Source organism: Eurosta solidaginis, chromosome 3, assembly GCF_040869045.1.
Source record: "Eurosta solidaginis isolate ZX-2024a chromosome 3, ASM4086904v1, whole genome shotgun sequence".
Lineage (NCBI taxonomy): Eukaryota > Metazoa > Arthropoda > Insecta > Diptera > Tephritidae > Eurosta > Eurosta solidaginis.
The window spans coordinates 116,282,615-116,309,494 of record NC_090321.1 but is presented as its reverse complement, the minus strand read 5'-3'; the positions used below and the strand labels follow the sequence as shown (position 1 = coordinate 116,309,494).

The 26,880-nt window shown below is 36.3% G+C and overlaps 1 protein-coding gene across 1 annotated transcript in view; it reads right to left on the bottom strand.

The window, feature by feature from the left end:
• LOC137244246 (ejaculatory bulb-specific protein 3) overlaps nt 1-26,477 on the bottom strand; it is a 210,947-nt gene extending 184,470 nt beyond the window's left edge. Inside the window, exon 1 of the mRNA XM_067772972.1 lies at nt 26,225-26,477. Coding sequence (XP_067629073.1) covers nt 26,225-26,417 — 193 coding nt within the window. The 5' untranslated portion in view covers nt 26,418-26,477. The remainder of the gene's footprint in view (nt 1-26,224) is intronic.
• Nucleotides 26,478-26,880: the final 403 nt, after the last annotated feature.

The window sequence follows — 26,880 nt, the reverse complement described above, 5'->3', positions numbered from 1 at the left end:
CATCCAATCAAAGTTTTTAATTTAACTCTTTCTAGCCGTTCAAAATTTATTTAAATAAGTACACTTTCAATGCCAGCTCAACACGGATTTTGCATCGCCGAATTTACCAAGTTAAAACAAAACACTAAGAAGATTTATATAACAAATTTAAATGCTCATTTTTCATAATTGTTTCAAAAAATTTATAAAGAACAATGAAGAGGGACATGTTTTCAAATGGTCCTTGAGTTATTAAAAAAGCAAGTTTTCCAAAGGGAAGAATAAGCGAAATCGATAATCTTTTAGAAGTTTCCAGGGTTTTAAATACTCCTTTGAATGGACTCTCACCTCATACTTAAGTTGAAGATGTACATATGTACGTATGAGAAGGGTTTGAAAAATCACTTCGCCTTTTATTCAAACCTATGTTATTTATTTGCGGACCTATAAAATGGCTCCTAAAATGTTAGTTTTGATTTTCACGAAGTGAAGTCTTCCGGTTTGACATTTCTGTGTTCTGCAATTTGACTAAAAAGCATATATGTATATGTAGATTGTGTTTTTTAAGGAGATGGCCGGCGTATGGGAGAGGAGTGGAAAAGAAGGGAAAGGAGAAAAAAAGAACAGGGGAAGGAAAAGGAGAGAGGAGAGGAGACGGTGAAGACGCTGCAGTAGATAGATAGATGTGTTGTGAGGTTAAGCACTCTGCTACATATTGGTCTATTGGGCCCTCATTCTCTTCACAACACCTCGTCAAAACCGAGTTCTCTGAGAAAATCCAGAATTGTTCTCGGCTTCAAAGAGTGTATGTGACTACTTTCTAATTTTGGTGATCCTAGGATCCGAAGTCTTCCTCTCGCGACTGCATCGCATTCCATACACTATGATAGGTCGAACTATAGTAGTGTACATCCATCTTAGGATCTTTGGGCTGCATCCCCAGGATCTTCCTGCAATACGTCTGTACACCATTATTGCTCTTGTGGCCTTTGATATGGTGTTGTCGACGTGCTTCCTCCATAAGATTTTAGAGTCGAACGTGACTCCGAAGTATTTCACCTCGGTCGTGTGCACCAACTGGACTCCATCCATTGCGATGTGCCTCATCCCTTCCAGTTTTCTTCTCCTGGTGAAGGGCACAATGGCTTCCTTGTTTGGATTGATACATAGCCCTACCTCATTACGCCATTCTTTCGTTAACCTTTATACCCTTAGCATTATGTCGCTGGGGTGATCTCAAATCTTCCTCTTATAATTATAACAATATCATCCGCGTACCCCTTGACATCGCATTCCGTTTTCTGAGAGCTTCTGTAGAAGTTCATCTAATACTAGGCTTCACAGCAGGGGTGACAGGATGCCCCCTTGTACACTCAGAGAAAAAATGGTTCTAAAACGAACGAAACAAGTTCAAAATTAGGAACATTCGTTGATAAAAGTCTGTTAAGTACATTTTTTTTAACTCGTGACCGATGGGCTTGTTTTAAGAACACTTTTCCAAGCACACCGTTCCTATTTTATGACCACTTTGGTATTGATGTGTAAACCTTCTGTGCTCATTTCAAGCACTACTTGTGCTTGATTTGAGATTTTTCGTTCTCACGCTTCGAGAACGATTTGTGATCGATTTAACATTTTTCAGTCTCAATTCCAGAACGGTTTGTGCATGATCTTTGGAGAGAGTGGGGAAGTTAATTTTACAAGTAGTACCCATTTATTTTTTGTTCTTTTATTAATAATAATTTTTTTGTCGTTAATAAAAAATATTAATAACAAAAAAATTTATTGAAATTCAAAAGATGAAAAAACGCCTAATAGGCATTTTTCCATGTATTTCTCTTATTGAGAAATTATTATTTTTATTGATGCAATCTGAATGGAAATAAACGAAAAGTAAGAGTTAAAAAATAGAATATAAAAAAATTGTTTTAAAAAACTTTAGAGTTTGACGGCGATCGAACTCGCGCCACGCGATAGCCACCGCAACATCATAGCCATTGGGCTATTTTTTTTTTTTTTTTGGGCCATTGCTTGAAAGCTTGTGCCAAAGTTGTACTTAACATTGTAGTACACACGAATTGTACTGTTTTTTTTTTTTCTTGAACTTAATTTAATGAACATTGTTCTTAATTTAAGAACATTGTTCTCATTAATAGAACATTTGTTCATATTTTAAGACCAGCCGTTCTCTTTTCAAGAAAATGGTTGTCAGTTTGAGAGCAAGGTTGTTGTTTTGAGAACAGGTAGTTCGATTTTCAAGAACGAAAAAGTAAGAACATGAAAAGCTTAAATTGAGTCCGGTGGTGCTGGATTTTAGAACGGCGTTTTTCTCTGAGTGTAGACATCCCTTCGTTGTCTTGATCTCTACTGTAACGTCCCCACTAGAGGTTTCGGCAATCCTCGTACGCCGTAGGGCGTTTATCCACATTCGGATTGGACGTTGTATCTCTCTTCACTCGAGTGCCCGATTCACACTTTCGTGGGTCGTGTTGTCGAATACCCCCTCTATGTCCAAAAATGCGCATAGTACAACCTTTCCGTATTCGAAAGTACTTTGGATTTCTGCGGATAGCTGATACAATGCAGTTACTGTCGAGCTGCCAGTCCTATATGCATGCTGATCTCGATGAAGTGGTATTCTATCGAGAGCTTTTGATCTAATATCGTGGTCTACAATCTTCTCCATTGCTTCCAGAGCAAAGGATGTCAGACCCTGCAGTGACCAGCCAACTTAAATTTGCGAGTTACATTTAGCTCTTGACAAAAGACCTCCCACCAACCTTTCCGTCCATTTTCGACCCGTCCGTGAACAAGTCCCCTTCCCCGGATGAGTTCTCTTCCCCATTTACCATGACTGGGGTGAAGGTTGCACAGGGAGCAGTTATCGACATACAATAGTCCGTCCTGTCAGGGATAAAGTCGAAGGCTAAAGTGTCCGAAGTCAGAAAGCCCATAGCCCATATCAGTGGATCTCCTAGTAAATAATAAACAACTTTTTAAAAAATTTTGGTAATTAGTGCGTCTAATTTATTATTAGTTTCTTTTTGGGCATTCAGCATTTTTTAGCTATAGCAAGCCTTCGCCGTTTCATGACTAATGCCTCTCTTTCCATATCTGGGAACCGATCCCAATCTGGCGCGTTGCGTGCAGCGCGAACTCTCCTTATCCGCGCCCTTTCTATTCCAGCAAGCTCCTCCGAAGGTTCGGGGTCAGGACCATGCCTAACCGAGGTTTGGCCCATGTTAGTCAGGGTTGGATCAGAATTCGTGCTTGTGATGTCGTATTTATTATAGATTTCCCTCATTTTTATGGCTCGCATTACAATTAAAGAGATGGTTGGTGTCATGTGGGTACACATTACAAACACGGCATACATTTTGTATGTTGGGGTTGATTCTGGATAGGTAAGAGTTTAACCTGTTACAGTATCCAGATCGAAGTTGAGCCAGAGTGACTCGAGTTCCCCTAGGGAGTGTGAGTTCCTCTTCCGCAAGTTTTGCGTACTGTTCTTTGAGTACTGGATTCACCGGGCAATTCCTAGCATAAGGTCCGACGCCCGTTTGTGGAGTTCACTGAGGACCTGCTTGTGTTTTTTGCTTCATACGGCTGAGTTCTCAGGTGCCGTATTTCCTAATAATGCTTACGAAGATGACTCCTTAACCCCCTGGACGGTGTTGGCTCATCAATCAGATGTCTGTTGGGATGCCCAGGTTTCAGGGTACTCAACAGGAACTGTTTGGTTAGCAACTCATTTCCCTCCCTGATGGGGAGTATTCTCACCTCATTATGTAGATGGTGTTCTGGGGACATAAGAAGACAGCCCGTGGCGGTTCTAAGAGCAGTATTTTGGCAGGCTTGTAGCTTCTTCCAGTGTGTAGTTTTTAGGCTTGGCGACCATATAGAGGACGTGTAGCATGCAATCTGCTGGTCAATAGCTTTTTAAGTGGTAATGAGCGTTTCTTTGTCTTTTCCCCAACAACTGCCAGCTAGAAATTTGAGGATTTTATTACGGCTCTGGATTTTCGGTACAATTGCGGCTGCATGCTCATCAAAATGTAGATCCTGATCAAACGTCACACCCAAGATTTTGGGGTGTGGGACAGTCGGCAGCGTAGTTCCATCGACGTGGATGTTAAAATGGTCAACATTTTGGACGTCCATGTTGTAAATAAGGTCCCGGAGTATTTAGTATGTGATAATGCCAGGTTTCGCGAGCCGAAAAAACTGGAGAGATCAGGAAGGTAGCCGTTTATTCTGTTGCAAAGCTCATCGATCTGTCGGCCTGGGCCTGGCCATTATTGTGAAGTCATCGGCGTAGGAAACGATAGTAACTTCTTCTGGTGGCGAAGGTAGCTTTGATATGTAGAAGTTAAACAAAAGTGGGGATAGGACACTACCTGTGACACCCCTTTTTTAATTCTTCTTGGTTTTGATGTTTCGTTTCTAAATTGCACCGATGCCTGCCGACCACCCAGATAATTTGCAGTCCACGACATGGGGGAAGGGTAGGCCCCTCCAAGTCTTGCAGTAACGTGCCATGGTTGACCGTATCAAAACCTTTTGGTAGGTTTAGCGCAACGAGTACTGTTCTATGGTGGGGGTTTTGATTAAAACGGCATTTTATCTGGGTGCTAGTGGCATTTAGCGCGGTGGTGGTGCTATGGAGTTTTCTGAAGCCGTGCTGATGAGAGGCTAGCTGCAAATTTGCTTTGAAGTAGGGGTTAGCTGGTTTCCCAGGCTTTAGTAGCGGGACCACCTTGGCCATTATCCTTTTTCGGGAATGACGAAGGTGGACAGAGACAGGTTGAAGACATGTGCTAAATATTTGAAACCATCTTTCCCTAGGCTTTTAAGCATCGGCATGGCTATGCAGTTTGGGCCCACTGCTTTGGATTGTTTAGCATGACCGATGGCATCCTCAACCTCTTTGGCGGTGATGGTAATTGGATACGCGCTGAATTTATATTTATATGCGTGTCTGTTGGCCCTCCGTCTTTCTTTGTCGTTCGTAGAATGCATTATATATTGTCGGCAGAAAACACACTTTATCTCCAAAGGCGATGGAAATTTTGTCATTGTGCTTAGGCGGATTCGATAGGGACTTTACGGTAGACCAAAGCTTACCTACACCGGCAGAGAGGTTAGAACCGCTTAGGTGCTCCTCCCATTACGACCGCTTGTGTTCATCCACAAGCAATCTGATGCGCTGGTTTGTATCCCTTATTTGGGGGTCGCCGTGATCGAGCTGTCTTTAAGCTCACCATCGGCTGCCAGTTGACGCAGCTTACGAGTCTTGCGCTCACGGCTGATATATCCGGCGAACTGTGACAGCTTCCTAACATGCGTGTGGGGCGTCTCCGTTTATTGTGCAGAACCTCGTTTCTTCTATTTTATCCGCCAACATCTCACCCCTACTGTCTGCCTGCAAGTTTGAATTCCATATATCGTGGTGGGCATTGAAATCGCCTAAGATAATGTGATTATTGCCAGTGAGTAGGCGCTGATATTGGGGCGGTATAGTGTTAATCTATATTTTTTCTAAAACTTCATTTCACATTCAAATTAAATATTTTCACATTTTAACAATTCTAAAATAACTGATTTGAAAATTTTCTTTTTGAAATAAAATTAAAAGTAAAATAACATAAAAATAATTAACAAAATTGAAGTATATTTTACAAAGTAGATAACTCTACATATATTCTGCCTCCAATGTAGGGTTATCTACTTTGTAAAATATACTTTAATTTTGTTAATAATTTTTATGTTATTTTACTTTTAATGTTATTTCAAAATGAAAATTTTCAAATCATTTATTTTATAATTTGTGAAAATATTTACTTTGAATGGGAAATAAAGTTTTAATAAAAATATAGTTTAACACTACATAAATATATACTACATAAATATATAAATAAATTTATTCTATGTTTATTTATTATTTTCACTTTTTAAAAATTTAAAAAAAAAAACTAACTCGAAAATTTTCATTTTGAGATAAGATTAAATGTAATATAACATAAAAAATAATTTAGAAAATTAAAGTATATTTTACAAAGTAGATAACCCTATAGGCGGTATCCAGTGCGGAAGCAGGTGGCAGGAGGGATGTAGGTGTTGATGATTTCTAGGTTTGCATCGCCTGACCGGACAGATAAACCTTGACGTTCTAAGACACTGTCCCTGTGACCGATGCCGGGATCAAATGTATGATATTTCACAGAGTGGTGTATGATAAACGCAGGACCACCTCCACTTCCGCTCTCGCGATCTTTTCTGTGGACATTATACCCAGAACAATTCTGCAGAGCAGATTTTGCTGTGTGTTTAGTCTCTTGAATCGCAGTAATGCGGATGTTGTGCCGCTTAATGAAATCGACTATCTCCGTGATCTTCCCAGTTAATCCATTACAGTTTAACTGCAGAATTCTAAAGTACAACGGGGCAGACGTCGTAACTCTGGGAGTAAGTGATGGGTGACTACGCCTGGGTTGTGAAAGGCTAGGACGCAACTGCTGTTGCGGCCCTGTGACTGGACGTCCTTGGGCAAGCATTGGGGTACCCAGCATTGGGGTACGGGACGCCCTTGGGCGTGAACAGCAAGGAGCCACAAAAGAATTATAAAAGTTATGGGGACGTCGGGTTTTGGGATCTAGCCCAGAACAACCTGTCCGATTCAACCATCCCTTGCACGAGACACACTGACACGAGTATGACCGTCCTAAAAAGATAATCTTCCGGCAGGGGCAGCAAATCCATTTCTCAAGACCGAGGTCAGGAGACGGACCCGGATTGGATTCGATACATTCCCGGAGCAAGAGAATATGGAGCAGTCCCGCTGCAAGGAGCCGCTGGGAGAATGACAATTTGTGGGAGGGACGCAACAAATTAAATGGGGTTACACTGAAATGACAGTCCTTGGTCGGGAAAAGTCCCGAGGCGCTCCGGTACATAGAACCGCCTGCCTTGGGAAGCGCCTCCCCTCCCCCCCCCCCCCCCATCTTCTTTTCTTCCATCTTTTTATCCCTATCCTTCTCATTATCCTTTCCCTGGGCCTTCCTCTCGTTCGTTTCCTTCCCTTTTCCTTCTCCTATGCCTTCTTCCCCTCCCTATTCCTATGCTAATTCTACTCATATATGTATTCTTCAATCTATTCTTATTCGTATTCCTACCCCTATACCAATTTCTAACCAAACAAACATTCCTTTTATACATAATTAATAAGGGTTTATCAAATGTATTGAAAAAGGTTTTATTTAATATATAAGAAATGGTTTTATTAAATATATAAATATTGACAAAAACGTGGCTTCTTTTACAATGGTTTTCTTCTTAGTGATGATACTAAGTGATGATACTTTATTGTGTGTATCTAGTGCTGTGCACCTAACACATAGCCTAAGGCGTACCACATATGCTTAACTAAATCTACAACTTAACACGCCTCCTTAGATTTAGTTGTATTAATTTACATTTATCATATTTCTAAATTTTTCAAATTTTTCTCGGCCAAGCGACTTTGTTAGAATGTCAGCAATATTATTATCTGAATTTACTTTTACAACATCTATAATTTTTCTTTCAACACATTTATGTATATAGTGGTAGTGAATTTCGATGTGTTTAGAATTTTTAGTAAAGTTACCATACTTTGCAATATTTACTGCTCCGGAGTTATCTTCATACACACTACTTGGTTTTTCAAATTTTATGTCAAATGATTTCAATAATTCTATTATAAATTTCAATTCCCTTACGGCTTCTGACAATGCTACATATTCTGCAAATGTTGAAGCTTTTGTTACAGTTTATTGCTTTCTGGATTTCCAATATATTACATTTCCAAATAGTCTTATAATAGCCGTGTTTTTTAACACGCGCGTATACGTTTCGTTTGCGCGTGTTAAAAAACGCCTATCTTCGCTTAGATAATGCTTAGGAGACCCATCTAGCGGCTGTGGTAAAACAACTAGCTACAGCAACAGGGTGTAGCGAAAAGCGGAGACGCAACGCTCTGATGGCCATAGGGTATAACATATAGCTGAATCAGTTGCGATGAATTGTGGACACACATATAATACATAGAATTAGTGTACAGGGTGAAACAAAGACACATATTTCAGTTACATCTGAGTATAATGCGTATTGAAATTTAGTAGGACAAAATTTATGCGCAGCAATTTCAGAGGTGTATTTATAGTTTGTCTCTTAGCAGTCAATATAAAGTTTAAGCGTAAACGGATATACGCGTGTTAAAAAACACGGCTAATAACATATAACAAATAGTCTTATTATAACAAAAAAATGTCACCCGCCCAATCGGCGTCGACATAACAATCAAGGATATTAACATTTTCCCCTCTTTTGTAAGTTAGTTTCAAATTTTTAGTTGAGTATAAATTTTTCAGGATTCGCAGCAAGTATTTATAATGCGTTTTGTCGTAACAATTTTGATATCTACTCAAATAATTAACACTAAAGCTTATATCTGGCCTGGTAGCTGAACTTATATACAATAAGGCGTCAATTAAATTTCTATATTTTATATTTTCTTCATATAGTTCTGATTTCTCAAGTTTCAAGTTCACTTCCATAGGTGTTTTAAATACTTTGCTTATTTCTATATTGTACATTTTAGCCAGTGATTCAATGTATTTGGTTTGGTTCCATTTCATTTCACTTTTACTAGGCCCATAGTCCACGGTTATACCAAGATACTCTTTAATTTTTCCAAGATCTTTCATTTTGAATTTTTTAGATAGCTGGCTTTTTACTTTACTAATTTCATTCTCACCCCTAGCACAGATTAATAAATCGTCAACAAAGATTAAAAGGTAAATTACCTCTTTTCCAATTCTACAAGTATATAAACAAGAATCAATTTTTTTTTATTTGAACCCATTGCCAGTTTAAAATTTGTCAAGGCATTCGTACCATGCCCGCGGACTTTCCTTTAAACCATATAATGCTTTTACCAATTTACAAACCCTGTTTGTACCATCCTCATAACCCTTTTGTTGCTTAACATAAACATCGGACTGTACCTTTCCGTTCAGGAATGCTGTTTCTACATCCATTTGCTCAACTTCGAACTCCATTTGGCAACAATATGATAATAAATTTTTTAAAGTTCGCATTTTTGCAACAGGAGAATAAATTTCGTCAATCTCATCGGTTTGTTGAAAACCTCTAACTACCAATCTCGCTTTGTAAGTGCTTTCTGATTTTCTACTATAAACCCATTTTACATCCAAAACCCTGTTATTATTTGTATTTTCAACTAACTTCCAAGTTTTATTTTTGTTTATGCATTCAGTTTCTTTATTCATAGCTATTTTCCAAAAAGTACCTTCACTTGACTCAATCGCCTCCTCAAATGACGTAGGCGTACCTATGCTGCAAAGGTTTACATAAATACTATCACATGTGTAATATTCAAGTTTCCTTGGCCTCTTTATCTCGCGCTTTGATTTACGTACCTCATATTGGGTTTCCTCTTCACTCTTTTCAGGCTGCGTGCCAGCCTCTTCATTACCGTCAGCATCTTAGTATCTGCGCCTTTAAAACATCCATCTAAAGATTTATCATGAGAACTTTCCTCAGCATCACTACTTTCGTCACAAGTCTCATCTTCATGCAAGCCAATACATTTTACCCCTTCTTCAACAAACTCTACATTCCTAGCAACTATGACTTTACTATTCAACAGTACACGGTAACCAACACTGCTGTATCCATTCAAAATACCCATTTCTGCCTTTTTATCCCATTTTGAGGTTCTTCTCTGTTCTGGTTTCCTAACAAAAACTTTGCTTCCATACAACTGCAAATTTGACACATCCGCTCTCTTTCCAAAAAATATCTCATAAGGCGTTTTCTTTTCTATATTAGTTGTTAGCGTACGATTTTTCAAATAAGTTGCTGCACAAACAATTTCTGGCCAATATTTTTTACCTACGTTTGCTTCAGCTAATAAACAACGAGACATATTCATTATAGTTCTATTAAACCTTTCCGCGGTTCCGTTTAGCTTGTGAACATATGCCGGACAATTATTAATACGAACCCTCTTTCCTTTGCAAATTTATAAACTCGTCCATTCAAATACTATGAACCATTGTCACATCTCAAAAACCTTACCCTTTTTCCCGTCAAATTTTCAGTTTCATTTACATACTCAATGATACAATCAAAAACTTCCGCTTTGGATTTCAATACATACACCTTTGCCATTTTGCTATAATCATCTATGAAAGAAACAAAATATTTTTCACCTTGGAAGCCAATTGTTGAAAAAGGTTCACATACATTAGTGTGTACAATTTCCAACAAATACTATGCATTTCGTATATTATTTTTAAAATAAATATTATGCATTTTGCTTTCAAAACAAGTCTTACATTTCAGAAATTCAGATTCAAGTTCTCTCGGCATTCACTCTACCATTTGATTTTTTGACATGTGATTTAAACATTTGAAGTTTACATGACCCAACAATCGGTGCCACTTCTCGTTCTCACTCATATTTTTTGTATTTTTATTTGCCTTATTGACAAAATGTTCATCAAGCTTTAATTTACCTTTCATAATATACAGGCCATTAGTTTTAAACGCTGCTGCAGTTACTTTACCCTTTTTATTAATAATTTTTGTCAAGTTACCTTTTGATACCACTAGATTATTTTTTGTCAACTTATTATAACTGATTAAATTTGATTTCATGTCCTTTATATAGAAAACATTTTCCATTTCATTAAGATTTTTTTTCCGAAAGTTTCAAAATAGCTTAGCACATTTCCGATTTTGGTCGTCTTAACAACCCTATTATCACCAAAATAAACATTTACAGGTTTTTCAAGTACCTTACAATTTTGGAAAAGTCTTTCATCATTTATTATGTGATCCGTACACCCACTATCTAAAAACCATTTGATTTCGTTACCTTCTGCTTTGCTTGCCTTTGCCACCACATGACGTGAAATCGTTGTCACCCATGCGCTGTTTCTGTCTTCGTTTTTCTCTTCGGTTTGCTTGCTATTTCTATGCGCGCTTGCTGTACTTTTGCCATTATAATTTCCGCGGCCCTTGCCGTAACCTCCTCTTTCGACTGCTTGCCGCCCTCTTGTTGATCGCCACATGTTTTTTTCACCATTTTTGCACTCTCTCTGGAAATGCCCACCTTCTCCACAATTATAACATTTGCGGTCATTTGGCAGCTTATTTGAAGCAAATGCATTTGAATTTCGCCCACCATTTTCTTCATTTGAAGTTTTTAATTCCGCCATGTCAATTTTATTTTTCACATAGTCAGCCGTCTGATCCTCCTCCTTCAGCGTATCGATTAAATCGCCAATGTAACTATACGACTCCGGCAATGTATTCAACATATAATTCAGTTTTTCTTTTTCCGACACAATTGCCCCTGCAGTTTTCAAGTCATATACGCAACGCTCAAAATCCCCAAAAAATGTTGCTGAGTCGGAATACTCCTTCAGTTTTAGCCGCTCCAGCTTGCTTCTGCAACTAATTTGCAGTGCTGTAGACTCTTTCATATATAACGAGTCGAATTTTCGCATTATTTCTAATGCAGAGTTTTGTCGCATACAAACTCTAGTTGCTTATTAGATATCGCACTATATATATAATTTATAGCGGTAAATCTTGATCTTCCCATTCTTGCTGCTTGTCGGTATCTGCCTTCTGCCGTTCGATTACTGCATTACTTTTTTTAATTTTTAAGAACATAATTATTCTTTTCTTTCACATCGTATAATTTTGACGATCAAATATTGGTATATTGATGTCACACTTTGTCGCCATTTTGTATTTGAAATTTTTTTCGTGACTTCTTTCGTCGGTAGCAACGCACAAGGCAAGAGAGTTTTCTTTAATCAAAAGTTAATTTTCGTATCAAGTCAATCGAACCTTGACTACGCTACCATAATAAGGTTTTATCAAATGTATTGAAAACGGTTTTATTTAATATATAAGAAATGGTTTTATTAAATATATAAGTATTGACAAAAACGTGGCTTCTCTTAAAGTGGTTTTCTTCTTAATGATGATACTTAGTGATGCTACTTTATTATGTGTATCTAGTGCTGTGCACCTAACACATAGCCTAAGGCGTATCACATATGCTTAACTAAATCTACAACTTAACAATAATATATACATATTGTGACGCATACTAGAAACACTAACGGGTACTATCATCTCTAAGCCGATACTAAGCAGTGACTCGTATGCACATCAACAAATCAATCATTATGTCTACCCATATGTCCATACAAGCAGCAGAGAAGAGACGCACAAGCATATGCATATATCTTATCTGAGATGCTCCCAAAAGTAGGCAATTATCTGTGGAAGTGTCACTCACATATACACGGGCATATGAGAAACTATACACGTGCATCTGTAGTTATAATTTTATAGCAGCAACTAAGTAAATTCTGGAAGCACCTAGAAGTGTGCGAACGAGAAATCACAGAGTATAAAAGGCAACAACAGTAGAGGCACGACGATCAATTCGATTTAAGCACGCTATCTGTCGAGCAATAGAAGTGTTATTTTGAATGTAGTCTAATAAAGACCATTTTGCATTATCGAATATTGGAGTCATTTATTCAACAGTTTAGTGATTCGAACGTTAGCAGAAGGTTGCAAATAAGCGGAATTGCAGTAAATTCGTTACAATTTGTATCAGAAGAGGAATTGTTGAATAAATTCCAGAATTGCAGAGCTCAACAAGGAATTGGCGAAGTTAAGTGAATTGAGGATCCAGCAACTGAGGAAGGAGTTGGAGAGCCGTGGATTGAATACAACCGGTAATAAGATCGAACTTCAAGCACAACTACGAGAGGTATTGGAGTTGGAAGGAATTAATGTGGACGATGATGTCTTTCAGCCTGATGGGGACGAGACAACAAAAAAAAATTGAAGAGAAAATCGAAACATCGCAGCAGTTACCAGCACAGACTTGAACGTGATATTGGCTGCAATATCTCCAAAAACGTCGACAGTAATATCGAAGATTGAAGCACAAGAAATACGTATTTTAGAAATGTCGACACAGATAACATCCAAGATGGAAACTCAACTGGAAGAACAGAAAACATATATGGCATCCCAAATGAAATCGCAAGAGACACGCATAACATCCAAGATGGAATCACAAGAGGAGCGCTTATCAGCACAGTCTTCAGTGTCGGTGATGGCATTTGGCAATTTACAGCGATGCCTTTTGGACTATGTAATGCACCAGCTACTTTTGAAAGACTCGTGGATCAGGTACTGAAAGGACTACATTGGAAAACATGCTTAGTGTACCTAGACGACATCATCGTATTGGGAAAGAACTTCGAGGAACATCTGAAGGACTTGGAGGAGGTTTTCCAAAGAATAGCTGGTGCTGGCCTGAAACTTAGTCTCAAAAAGTGTTCTCTGCTCAAGAAGCAAGTTAGTTACTTGGGTCGTAAAGTAACGACGGAGGGCATCTGCACCGCGAATGAAAAGATAGAAGCAGTGAAGGATTGTCCAAGACCACAGAATCTGCATGAATTGAGAAGTTTCCTTGGGCTGTGCACATATTACCGGCGATTTGTACCAAAGTTAGCCTGCGTAGCCCATAGCCTCCACGAGCTAACAAGAAAAAATAAAGCTTTTGAATGGAAGAAGGAGCAAGAAGTAGCTTTCCAAACATTGAAAGAGCGTTTGTGCACTGCCCCAATGTTGGCATATCCGATTACAGGAGCAACATTTATTGTAGACAGATGCGAGCGGATATGTTATAGGAGGCGTTTTTTCACAACTGGTTGATGAACAGGAGAAGGTAGTTGCATATTACAGCCGTTCAATTGGAAAACCAGAAAGGAACTACTGCGTTACACGGAGAGAGCTGCTGGCATTGGTAAAGTGCATTAAACATTTTCACACATACCTCTACGGCCAGCGATTCCGCGTCAGGACATATCACGCAGCGTTGAAATGGCTTCTGTAGTTCCGTAATCCAGAGGGAAAGTTGGCACGGTGGATCGAGCGGCTACAAAGCTATGACTTTTCCATTGAGCATCGGAAAGGTAGTACCCATGGCAATGCCGATGCAATGTCACGAAGACCATGTAGTTTGGAATGCAAGCACTGTTCAAAGGCCGAGGCTAAAGAAGACATTATAGATGTCCGGCTAATGACTATAACGTGTGCGGATGAATGGGAAAAAGAACAACTAGGGAAGTGTCAGCTAGAGGATACAGATCTGTCACATGTTATGCAAGGGCTCTAACGAAACGAAAGACCAAACAGAGAGGAGATGTCAGCAGAGAGTCCCATTGCGAAGTCATATTGGGCATAGAGGAACAGTTTAGAATTGATATCGGTTGCTTGCATCGAGTATGGGAGAGTGAGGATGGCCATTGCAAGAAGAAACTGATAGTTGTTCCCAAAAAGAGGATTCCTGACGTGCTCAGCGAGCTGCATAATGGTACAAGTGGAGGTCATCTGGAAATCACCAAGACGCTCGAGAAAATTAAGCAGAGATTGTATTGGGTTGGTTGCCGTCAGTCGGCCACTGAGTGGATTGCGAACTGCGAGGTTTGCAGCAGAGCGAAAGGGCCCAAAACCCGAAGTCATGGACAGATGAAGCAATATAACTCAGGTGCACCATTTGAAAGGATCGCCATGGATGTCGCAGGTCCATTTCCTACTAGCAACCGCGGAAACAAATACATACTGTTGGTTGTGGATTATTTCAGTAAATGGCCACAGGTATATCCAATCCCAAACCAAGAAGCGGAAACAGTAGCAGGATTGGTTACAAACGTTTGGGATGCAAGGTATGGTGTTCCAATGGAGTAACATTCTGACCAAGGCAAGAATTTTGAATCACCTGTGTTCCAAGAAATGTGTAAGAAATTGGGCATTCGAAAAACACGGACAACTGCATTGCATCCTCTGTTCGATGGTATGGTGGAATGTTTCAATATAACCGTAGAGGAGCATTTAAGGAAAGTAGTAGACAAGTAACATAAGGAGTGGTATACACACATATCATTATACTTGATGGCCTACCGTTCGGCATTGCATGAGACAACGGGCCAAACTCCTGCAAAAGTAATTTTTGACCATCTACTGCCAGCTGATTTAAAGTATGGGATAGATGCCTGTAGGGTTCTTATTATTTTTATTTAACTTTGTATTTTAGTTACTTTGAACTTTGTAATTATTAAATTTGAAGTTTCAGTATTGATTTTTCAATTTTCCAAAATTTTCATTATTGTGAAAAATAAAAATAAAAAATAGACGCATACATTTAGGCGTATTAATAAAATATAGTTTAAAGCAGGGATGCACCTTAACGTTAAGCTAATCGTTTATCAAAAAATTTCCACCGTTTCCGTTGAAACACTTCGAAATATTATCGATAAAGAAATTATCAAGATAAATTGTATCTCGTTTTTAACCGAAACGTTAAAAACGTTAACGAAAACGTGATACTTTATGTTTGAATTATGCTGGCAATGCTATAGCCATGGTGAAGCTGTAAGGTGGCAACAACGAGCGCACATACACACACAAACTCTATGTAATTTGTTTGTGTAATTCGTTGGTGGTAATGTCAAAAATACTCTGAGAAATGTTCGTACTGTCAAAATTCATGAGAAAAGTTGCAATCAGCTTGGATAATGCTTTCACCTTTATTGACTCCGCCATCAATCAGCTTTGCCAGCATAGTTTAAAATTAATAATCAACATAAACGATTTGATTTCGTTTTGATATGGCAGAAAACGAAACGAAATCATTTCGTTAATTTGACGATCTTAACGTTAATAAACGAAACGAAATGACTTCGTTTCGTTTATTAACGTTGATTATCGTAACGAAATGATATCGTTTCGTTGGTTAAGCATGCCTGGTTTAAAGTTTAAAACGTGGTTTCAAGAACTACATTGGCGATCAGCCAGTCTGTGAAACAAAAAAAAAAAATTTACAAAAGTTAAAGAAAAAGTATCGCAGTTTCCGATGTTTTCTAGTCATACACATCTAAAAAAACGAACCCCAGAAGGAGGTATACCACGGCCAGATTACATTGAAGAATAGTTGAAGAATATCACACAACCACCAACATAGCAAAATCTGATCGGAGGAAAATTAGCAAAACAGACAACAAAAAGCAGACAAAAGGTGGCAGCAACAATAAAGCAGCACCAGCCGTAAATCAAAAGCAGGCATAAAGGAAAAACCAGTATACCAACGCGCTTTAGAAGTTCGACGGAGACAAGTGAAAAATATCAAAGTGTAGTAAATTGACAAAAGAAAAACTTGAACTAGTGCAGTGTGCTGTTGGAAGAACTCAATAACAAGAAAAGTGTTTTAATATAAAGGCAACCAAATGTCACCTAAAAAGCTTACAACACAGAAGCCAAACGCAACGATAGCCAGACATCTACTTATTAAACAATAAGCACCGCATCCTAAAGAACTAAATTAGAGCTTCGTTAGCCACGTGTACCCAGTGAGCCAAGTCACAGACAAGCAGAGTTCGAATTATACAAAAAGTGCATCTATTTCTTTTGTACGCGCTACGTAGCGTCCTTACATATAAACTTTAAAAACATCAATCAATTTTAAAGCCATTGCACAATACATTATCCAATTTCATCAATCAATTTTAAAGCCATTGCACAATATTAAAACCATCGTCAAATTTCATCAATCAATTTTAAAGCAACTACACAATTTAAAAGGGAATAAAATTTTGGAAGAAGAATTTTTGAGGTTGGCTTGTTCTAAGTTAAATATATATATATTGTTTATTTAAACAGTTATTATAAAATTCAAATATTTTTTTTTAATATTGATATTTAATATTTTACTAAATTTGTAAACTCCTTCTTTAATATAATATATTAAAATGTTTCATTCTCCACGACACAATTCACACACTTCTACACTCACACAAAATTTAAATGATTCGCTTATTGATTTACAGAGTAATTCTTCTCAAGAAGAATTAGTAAATCCATATGCAAATCAAAATAATTCTGAAATTTGTGCTACATCTGTCAAACTTCCACAATTTTGGACTAGTTGTCCAGAAGCGCGGTTTATACACGCTGAAACACAATTTAGCACCAAGAATATAACTCAAGAGAATACCAAATACGAACATATTATAACAGCACTTCCACAAGACGTAATAGTAACAATTTTAGATTTTATCCAAAACCCTCCCCTCACTAACAAGTTTAGTGAACTCAAAAAAGTTTTAATAGAAAGACATTCTCTTAGTGAAAATGCAAAGCTTGACAAAATCTTAAATGATTCTGAAATGGATGATCGCAAGCCCTCTGAATTTTATCGGTCATTAATTTTGTTAGCTGATTCAAATTTTAGTGAAAATATTTTAAAGAGAATTTGGTTGAGAAAACTTCCCAAAAATTTAAATGCAATTGTGGCTAGCTCAAGTTCTAATAATATTAATGAATTAGTAAAATTAGCGGATAACATTTTTGAAGTTATGAATAAAAAAGAAGTTTTCTCAGTAAATACAATATCAGATACAAAAGCTCAAAATTCAGTTATTGAAAATCTAGTTAAAACCACTTCTTTAATGTGTGAAAGTTTTTAGAAACTTTCTTTGGAGTTAGCAGAAATTAAAACAGAAGTGTGTAGCAATAAATCTAGGTCGCGTTCTAATTCTAGGAATAATTTTAGAAATTCTTTTAGGCATCGTTCTAACTCGCGTAATAATCCAAATTGGTTGTGTAGATTTCACTACAAATTTGGAAATAATGCCAGAAGTTGTGAACAACCTTGTTCTTATAACAAAAACAAAGATTCAACAAACTAAATTCTTCCGTTGTTGCAGCGACGAACAACGGAAATTTAGAATTTTCGATGGGTCGCTTATTTATTTTTGATAGAGAAAACAAACAAAATTTTTTAATTGATAGTGGAGCAGAAATTTCGGTATTACCCGCGTCTAAATTTCCTCATACGAAACGTTCAGACATAATTCTCACTGCAGCTAATGGCTCAACAATTGCCACTTACGGGAAAAGGCTTTTAAACATAAATTTAGGTTTAAGACATGAATTTTCCTTTACATTTTTGATTGCGGATATAGCCAAGCCAATAATTGGCGCTGATTTTCTTTGTAAATATGGTCTTTTTATAGACATTAAACATAAACGTTTAGTAGATCCATTAACCAATCTTTCAGTTAATACCGTATCCAACTTTTGTGATATTCCATTACCGAAATTATTTGTGGTTGACAATAAATTTACAAAATTATTAAAAGAGTTTCCGTCACTTATTTTAGAACCAGATTATACTAAACCTCTTAAACATACAACAGTACATCGACTTGTAACAGAAGGTAGTCTTCCATTTTCTAAGCCCAGGCGCTTAGATCCGGTAAAATACAAAGTCGCGAAAACGGAGTTTGATTTCTTAGTTAAAACAGGCATTTGTCGGCCTTCAAATTCTTCAGTAGCATCGCCACTTCACCTTGTACCTAAAAAGGAGTTGAGTGATTGGCGTCCATGTGGTGATTTTAGAAGATTGAATATTGTAACTGTTCCCGATCGGTATCCCTTACCTCACAATCTAGATTTTAATAGGAACCTTCATAATAAAAATATATTTTCAAAATTAGATTTAGTTAGGGCATATCACCAAATTCCTATGGCTGAAGAAGATATTTATAAAACTGCTATTACAACTCCTTTCGGTATGTTTGAATTCATGAGAATGCCTTTCGGACTTAGAAATTCTGCACAAACCTTTCAACGATTCACAAATGAGGTAGTAGGTGACTTAGATTTTGTATATGCTTACATCGACGACTTACTTATTGCAAGTACAGACGAAGAACAACATTCAAAAGATTTACGTATCCTTTTTCAACGCCTTACAGAGTACGGTTTAAACATTAAACCAAGTAAATGTACTTTTGGTGTAACAAATATAGATTTTTTAGGACATAACATTTCTGGAACAGGTATTCGACCTTCCGATGAAAAGGTATCAGCTATTCGCAATTTCGAACGTCCAAATTCAGTTAGGGAGGCACAGAAATTTATTGGTATGGTAAATTATTATCATAGATACATTCCAAAACTAGCAGAATTTACAAACAAAATTTATGATCTAATTAACAAAGTAAGTAAGAAACGTGACAAAACTTTGGTATGGGACGAGAATTCGAATGAAGCGTTTAAATGCATTAAAGATAAATTTGCATCTACGACATTTTTAAATCATTTTAACAAAGATGCTACACTATCTTTAACAGTAGATGCATCTAACACAGCGATTGGGGGCGTTATACAACAAAATTACAATAGTAAAATTGAACCCATTGCATTCTTTTCTTAAAAACTTTCTCCAACTGAAATTAAATATAGTGCTTTTGATAGGGAGTTATTAGCGATTTACTTAAATATAAAACATTTTAGATATCTTTTGGAAGGACGACAATTTACAGTTTATACGGACCATAAACCTTTGACTACTGCTTTAAATTCAAAAACAGAACGAAGTCCTAGACAAACGAGACACTTGGAATTTATAGCACAATTTACTGATGACATGCAATATATTAAAGGAGAATCCAATGTTGTAGCAGATACGCTATCTAGAGCTTTTGAGGTTAATGCAATATATAATACAGAACTGAATTTTAAAGTTTTACAAACTGAACAACAAAAAAATGATGACTTAAATCAACTTGTATCTGATTCTCAATATCTAAATTTAAAACTAATTAGTCAGCCCTATTCTGCATTTCGACTTGGATTGGAATTTTTTCGATTTGGCAATTTTGGTATTCTGTGTTCCAATCTCTTTCGATCCAACTTCGAATCGTTCGATTTTTTGTATTCTGCATTTCGATCGTAGTTCCGTTTTTCTAAGTTGCAAATTAGTTGGCGGAAAAATATTTTCTTTTTATTTTTTTATTAATTTATAACAGAATTTTGACAAAAATATAAGTAAAACTTGTTAAGAAACGTAGAAGGATTGATGACGATTGTTTTTTATATGTTTCCAGGTCAAAAACAACATGTCGATGTCGAAGTCCTTGGACGTATTTGCCCCGAAAAAGTATCTAACACATACTTGAAAGCATACTTGTTAAGTCGAAAGTTATTTTTGAACCTAAATAAGAAAATAAGTCATTAAACTATACCACTTTTAAGTTCAATTTCTTACAATTCGTCACTCATCTCAAATGGATTACACAAATTTCGCAATATTTGCCTTTCCATTCTTGCCTGGCAATTTTCGTATGCGTTGCTTTCCAACTCCATAAATAATGCCGCGGCTATTGATTTCATTATAATAGACAGCTTTAATTTGTGTCTGTTCGTTGGGTCTAGTTATATGCCAAAGCAAGCTGCCGGCGTAGAGGAAGGTGAAGCGAAAACGTAAACAATCCGTGCGGAAAGAATAAATAAACCTTTATAAAGTATTTTAGGCCAGTGCAATGAAATTAGCATCCTTAAAATTCAGAAAATGTCAACTATATTCGTGCAGGAATCCGTTTTAACAAAACTTGGTGGCCACGGCAGGGAATTGGCCAAAAGAACGACAAAAACACACTTACAATTATGAAAGAACTTCACTCAAAAAAATATAACACTGCGGCAATATATTCTATTGCTTTTTTTGTACAAAATGGCGTGGATAATAAAATATAAACGTTTTTCAGTGTTTTTTACAAATTTTCTTTAATTGATTTTGTTCCAATGTTCACACATTCCGTACCAACAGCTGATTTCGAAAAATGATTTGCTCTTCCTCTTATCTTTACGATTCCGTCGTAATGCAGAATACCAAACTTCGATTGAAGCGGAGCGTAGAACGGGAACGTAATCGAAATGCAGAATAGGGGTGAGTATTCCCATTTTAAAATTTAATATTTGGTGTGAAATTTCAGGAGAAACTCCTAGGCCATTTGTACCGAGTAATTTGCGAAAGACAGTATTTGATATTTTACATGGAATAGCACATCCGGGTACAAGAGCTACACGACGGCTCATAGTTAAAAAATATTATTGGCCTAATATGAATAAGGATATTAATGTTTGGTCAAAAGGGTGTCTTAATTGTCAGAAGTCTAAAATTTATCGTCATACAAAATCCCCTGTTGTCAAAATTCAAATTCCCAAGAATAGATTTGAACACATTCATTTAGATATAGTTGGATCATTACCTATTTCAAAAGGACATCGCTATATTTTAACGATTATTGAAAGATTTACCCGTTGGCCTGAGGCATATGCATTAAAAGATATTTCAGCAACTACAATAGCAAATAAGTTTTTTAGAGAATATATTTCTCGGTCTGGAGTTCCGTTAAAGATAACAACTGATCAAGGAAGCCAATTTACATCGAAATTGTTTTCAGAGTTAACTAAATTACTTGGTAGTCACCAAATTACAACATCCGCATATCACCCTCAAGGAAATGGTATGGTTGAAAGGTTTCATAGACAATTAAAGACTACTAAATAGCTAGAGAGGACACAAATAATTGGTATGACGAGTTACCTGTCATATTACTTGGTTTGCGATCTATTTACAAAGAAGATATTTCGGCTACACCAGCGGAAATGGTTTTCGGTCAGAATTTACGTTTGCCAGGGGAACTTGTTGTGCCATAAGCTAAAAATTTCTTATCAACTGAAATTTTAAGTAATTTACGTGAACATTTTCGAAAGGTTAGATCAAATTTAAGTCATCATATATATTCTGATACTGGAATTTACGTTCCAAAAGATCTTCAAAATTGTAAATTTGCATTTGTTAGAGTCATTAATAAACATTCATTTCAACAACCATATGAAGGACCTTACAAAATTGTGGAAAAAGACCAAAAATGTTTTAAACTTGAAATAGATAATAATATTAAAACTATTCCTATTGATAGATTAAAACCTGCAATAATTGAAACGACAGACACAAACAACACCAAGAATTTACATAAAAAGAGAGTTACGTTCAATTTGCTTAATGATAAATTTTCTTGAAGGGGAAGTAATGTAGGGTTCTTATTATTTTTATTTAACTTTGTATTTTAGTTACTTACAACTTTGTAATTTTTAAATGGATTATCAATATTTTAATTTTCAATATTGATTTTTCAATTTTCAAAAATTTTCATTATTGTGAAAAATAAAAATAAAAAATAGACGCATACGTTTAGGCGTATTAATAAAGTTTAAAACGTGGTTTCAATAACTACAATGCCGATGCGGAGAGAAATGTTAAGAAATTCACTGGTGTTTTGGAAGAAGAGCTGAGAGAAATACACGATCTGATACGGCAACGAACAAAGATTATGGGTGACAAGATGAAAGCCAGATACGATAAAGCACTTAATTCGGAAGGTTTTCGGGAAGGAGATTTTGTGCTGTTATACAACCCACAACGGGAAAAAGGTGTGTTCCCGAAATTGCAGTGTAACTGGGAAGACCCATACAAAGTTGTAAAACGCATTAACGATGTAGTTTACCGCATACAAACCATTGGTAAATCACGAACAAAAATGAAAGTGGTTCATCTGGAAAGGCTGGCGGCGTTTAGATCAGGAAATTTGTCTGATCGGGATCATCAGACTTGGGTGGAGGGCAGTGTGACGAGTGTGTACTAAGCAGTGACTCGTATGCACATCAACAAATCAATCATTATGCCTACTCATATGTCCATACAAGCAGCGGAGAAGAGACGCACAAACACATGCATATATCTTATCTGAGATGCTCCCAAAAGTAGGCAATTAACTGTGGAAGTGTCACTCACATATACAAGCGCATATGAGAAGCTGTACACGTGCATCTGTAGTTATAATTTTCTAGCAGTAACTAAGTAAATTCTGGAAGCGCCTAGAAGTATGCGAACGACAAATCACAGAGTATAAAATGCAGCAACATTAGAGCCACGACGATCAGTTCGATTTAAGCACGCTATCTGTCGAGCAATAAAAGTGTTATTTTGAAAGTAGTCTAATACAAACCATTTTGCATTATCGAATATTGGAGTTATTTATTCAACAGTTTAGTGATTCGAACGTTAGCAGAAGTTTGCAAATAAGCGGAATTACAGTAAATTCATTACAATATTGTTACAATATTAGCAACATTAAGGGGTACTGCCATCTCTAAGCCGATGCTAAACAGTGATATCATGCACATCCGTAGATCAATCATTATGTATCTACATAAACGAATCAATAATTGCGTCTACACATATGTACGTATACGAGCAGCGGGGAAGCAATGCACAAACACATTCATATATCTTATCTGAATTTCTCACAAGACAGGGCAATAATTTGTGCAAGTATTACTCAAATGAGAAGTTATAAACGTAGTTGTGGCTGGCGATTTTGTAGCTGATAACTAACTAGTAAGTTCTGGAATGGAAAAGCCTAGAAGTATGCAATGAGAAATCAAAAAGTATAAAAGGAGCTACAGTAGAGGTGAGAAATCAGTTTCATTTGAGCTATCAATCAGTTTGGTTATTAAGCCAGCTAGTTGCATAGTATAAGTGTTATTGTGAAGTACTTTAATAAAGGCCATTTTTCCATTATTCAATATTGGAGTTATTTATTCAACAGTTTAGTGATTCGAACTTAGTCGAAGGGCAAATAAGAGGATTTGCAAGTAAATTCGTTTCAATATATAGTAGTGATAAAGAGTGATGCCCAATTTTTTGAATTCTCTCCTCCATATCGAAGGGTCTTTGCCGTGGGCCGTTAATGCCACTGTGGCTATCTGCTTCCTTAATGGCCAAATATTTGGAGCGGGTATTTTGTCTAAATAAAAAGATCCGTTAATTAAAATCAAATTTGTTAATAGTAGCATAAAATACTACCTTAGATCACTCCAATATTTGCGCCACTTTGCGCCGTCTTTTTGGGTACTACCTAAAGCGTTTAAATGGATTGGGCAGCGACTGCCAAGATCTCTTCTTCTGCTTGGCATCATCGCCGTACAGAAATCTTAGTTTTGAAATAAAAATATTAATATGCAACTAAATCAACTAATTTAAAAACTTATTCATACCTTTCATTAGCAAAATCTGCATTTGCCTCCAAATGCTGCACCAAATATTCTTTTTGGCATTCCGGTGCCTTAACGCAACAATTTTTTTTTTTCATTTTAAAATTTTTTTGTTTTAATTTAAATGTTTCACGGACAAATTCAACGGTAAAAAAATACTCGTTAAATGAAAAAAGTTTGACAGTAAATATCATTTTTTTTTCAAAATGAATCGCATATCACTTTCACTTCACCAATTCATAGAACCAGGGGGTTACCCTGTTGTTTTGCCTACAAGTTTATAATGGCAAACAACGTTTAATCACTTCTACTTTGGCATTTAATAATAAGGCAATTATAACGAACGCTCATCGGTTTGTTTTTTTTATATTCGCTATAATTTTTCGGATTAAGAAATTACTTAGTTCTACGGAAATAGAAGGAATGAGTTCGATTTGAGCTTTTTAATGCTTAGATTTATACGTTTCGTGAAGCCCTACGATTAAATAAAAATTTTGACTATTTATAGTTCTTCAAGAGAGTTTCAAAGTTGAAAACGTTGCCTGAAATGATTACAGTTGGTCTTAAAAATTACACACTCGATTTAAGTAAATATTTTTTACTTTTAGTATCCTAAGACCCGCCTGCAGTACGACACGTTACTTTTTTTTACCTCTGAGTTAACCTCACATGACACTCATTAATTTTTGACAATTTTAAAAGTAACTCTGCGTTAAAAATATAACTTACCGTACTTCAAGTGGGCCTAAGCTGCCAACATTTAGTAAGGTTTTTATTACAATTTGAAACAAACGGAGCACAGTGGTCGGTCTTATATGGAGTTGGTGGCCAAAAATACTTCCAGTAGAGATATGAACGTGAAACTTTGGTCACGGCTTTACAAATATGTGGCAATTATTTTTTCAAAAAATTGGTGCGGGTGATACCTTTATACACCGACTCACAACCACCCACTTTCTCCGCATGCATACAAAAAGTAAGTAGATGTGGGGCGAAAAGTGGTAAGATATGTCTATCGCAAATACAATGTTTAATAGTATTAAATAAAGAAATTAAAGTTATTAAAAGATCTTGCATACATACCAATAACAAAACAACAAAGACACACAAAAGTTTACATGTGTATATCGTCGACTGGATAAAATAATATCGTATGTTACACGTGAGCACATATAACATACGACAATAATTTATCAGGGTGACGCTATCAGAAAACTGTCGCAAAACATAGTTAGTGGCAGAAAGTGACAGCTGATATTAACACTTTAGAATCTTAAAACTTTGGCTAATAATAAGATATAATTCCCAACGTGAAGATCGATGAGGAACCGAACTAAAACTTTAGCTGAGATTGAAATATTTGTGCAAATAAACACTAATAAAGGCACTGGTTAAATTTTAAATAACAAAAAAAACGCAATAAGCTAAAGACACTAAAATTATTTCAAAATGAAGTAAATATCTTTGACTTCAATACTCATTTCCATTTATTTCAATACAATGAAATTTTATGTATTTTTAAATAGTTTATACTTGCACTTTATTTTTATCTTGCTCACACTGCAAAAACCAACTAATACCATAACCTCACTTTTGAAGCTATTCTTAAAGAGTACAGTTCGAATACAACAAAAACAAATAAACCTTTTAAAATGCTGTTCTAATAAGAGATACTAACGACACATTTTTTGACAAACTTTTCACTTTGATTTTTTTATTTTTGGCGTATGGAATCGACCACTGTGCGGAGACCGGATAATTTTTGAACAATCCTGGCTTGGGATATTACCAACCTGCCATACCGAGGGTTCAGGCTTAACTCCTGGGCCAAGTAGCATCAAAATTTAAAAAAAAGTTTTTCCAATTCGAAAAAAGTTTTTCTAATCACTGCGCCCCTCGGAAGTGATTTGGCTAATGCTACGAGTGTATTTCTGCCATGATAAGGTTCCCAGTGAAAATTCATCTGCCTTGCAGATTCCGTTCGGAGTCGGCATAAAACATGTAGGTCCCGTCCCGCCAATTTGTAGGAAAAAAAAGGAGCAGGACGCAAAGAGAAGGTCGGTCTAAATTTCCCGGCAGGTAAATCGCGCCAAGTTTTTTCGTTTTGTTTTTTTAGAACAAAGAACAAAGATCTATGGTAAAAACAATACATTTAATATAAAGCAAAACCTACCCTTTAATTGTCTTCCCAATTGGTCGCAAGGACTTTTTTCCAAAACGCACATTATTTGCCTGCTAACAATCACTTGATTGTTTAGAAGTTTATTGATGTTTTTGTCATCTGAATTAATTTCGTGAACAGAAATAACTAACAAAATAAGGATATATTTTAATTCAAAACTTCGTAATATACTTGCACTTTTCATTGCAAAAAATTTAACTTGGGTAGTAAAGAAAATTATGCCTCAGACGTTGGTGACAAGACTTTATTAATATATGCAAATATATGGGGTATTCCATCCCAATTCGACCAATTTTGAACCCGACCCCTTTAGAATTGGCTCAAAGTTTTTCTTCTTTTTCTAGCTTACGAAAGACGTTTTTCAGAAGTTTTTCAAATTTTTTCATCCAACTCAAAAAAAGTTATGATTTTTTAAAAAAACACCGTTTTTGTTTTCAAAAAATTTAAAACTTATTTTGAGAGGGAAAACGGTGTTTTTTTTCAAAATGCTTTTTCAAAAATTGACCGTTTGGGATAATTTTTTTTTAAATATGTTTTTAAATGTACTTTTCGGAAAAAATACAAAAAAAAATTTTAAAGTTTTTTTTTCAATTAAATAAAAAAAAAAAAAAAAAATTCTCGGCCCACTCCGGGATTAGTGGGGATGA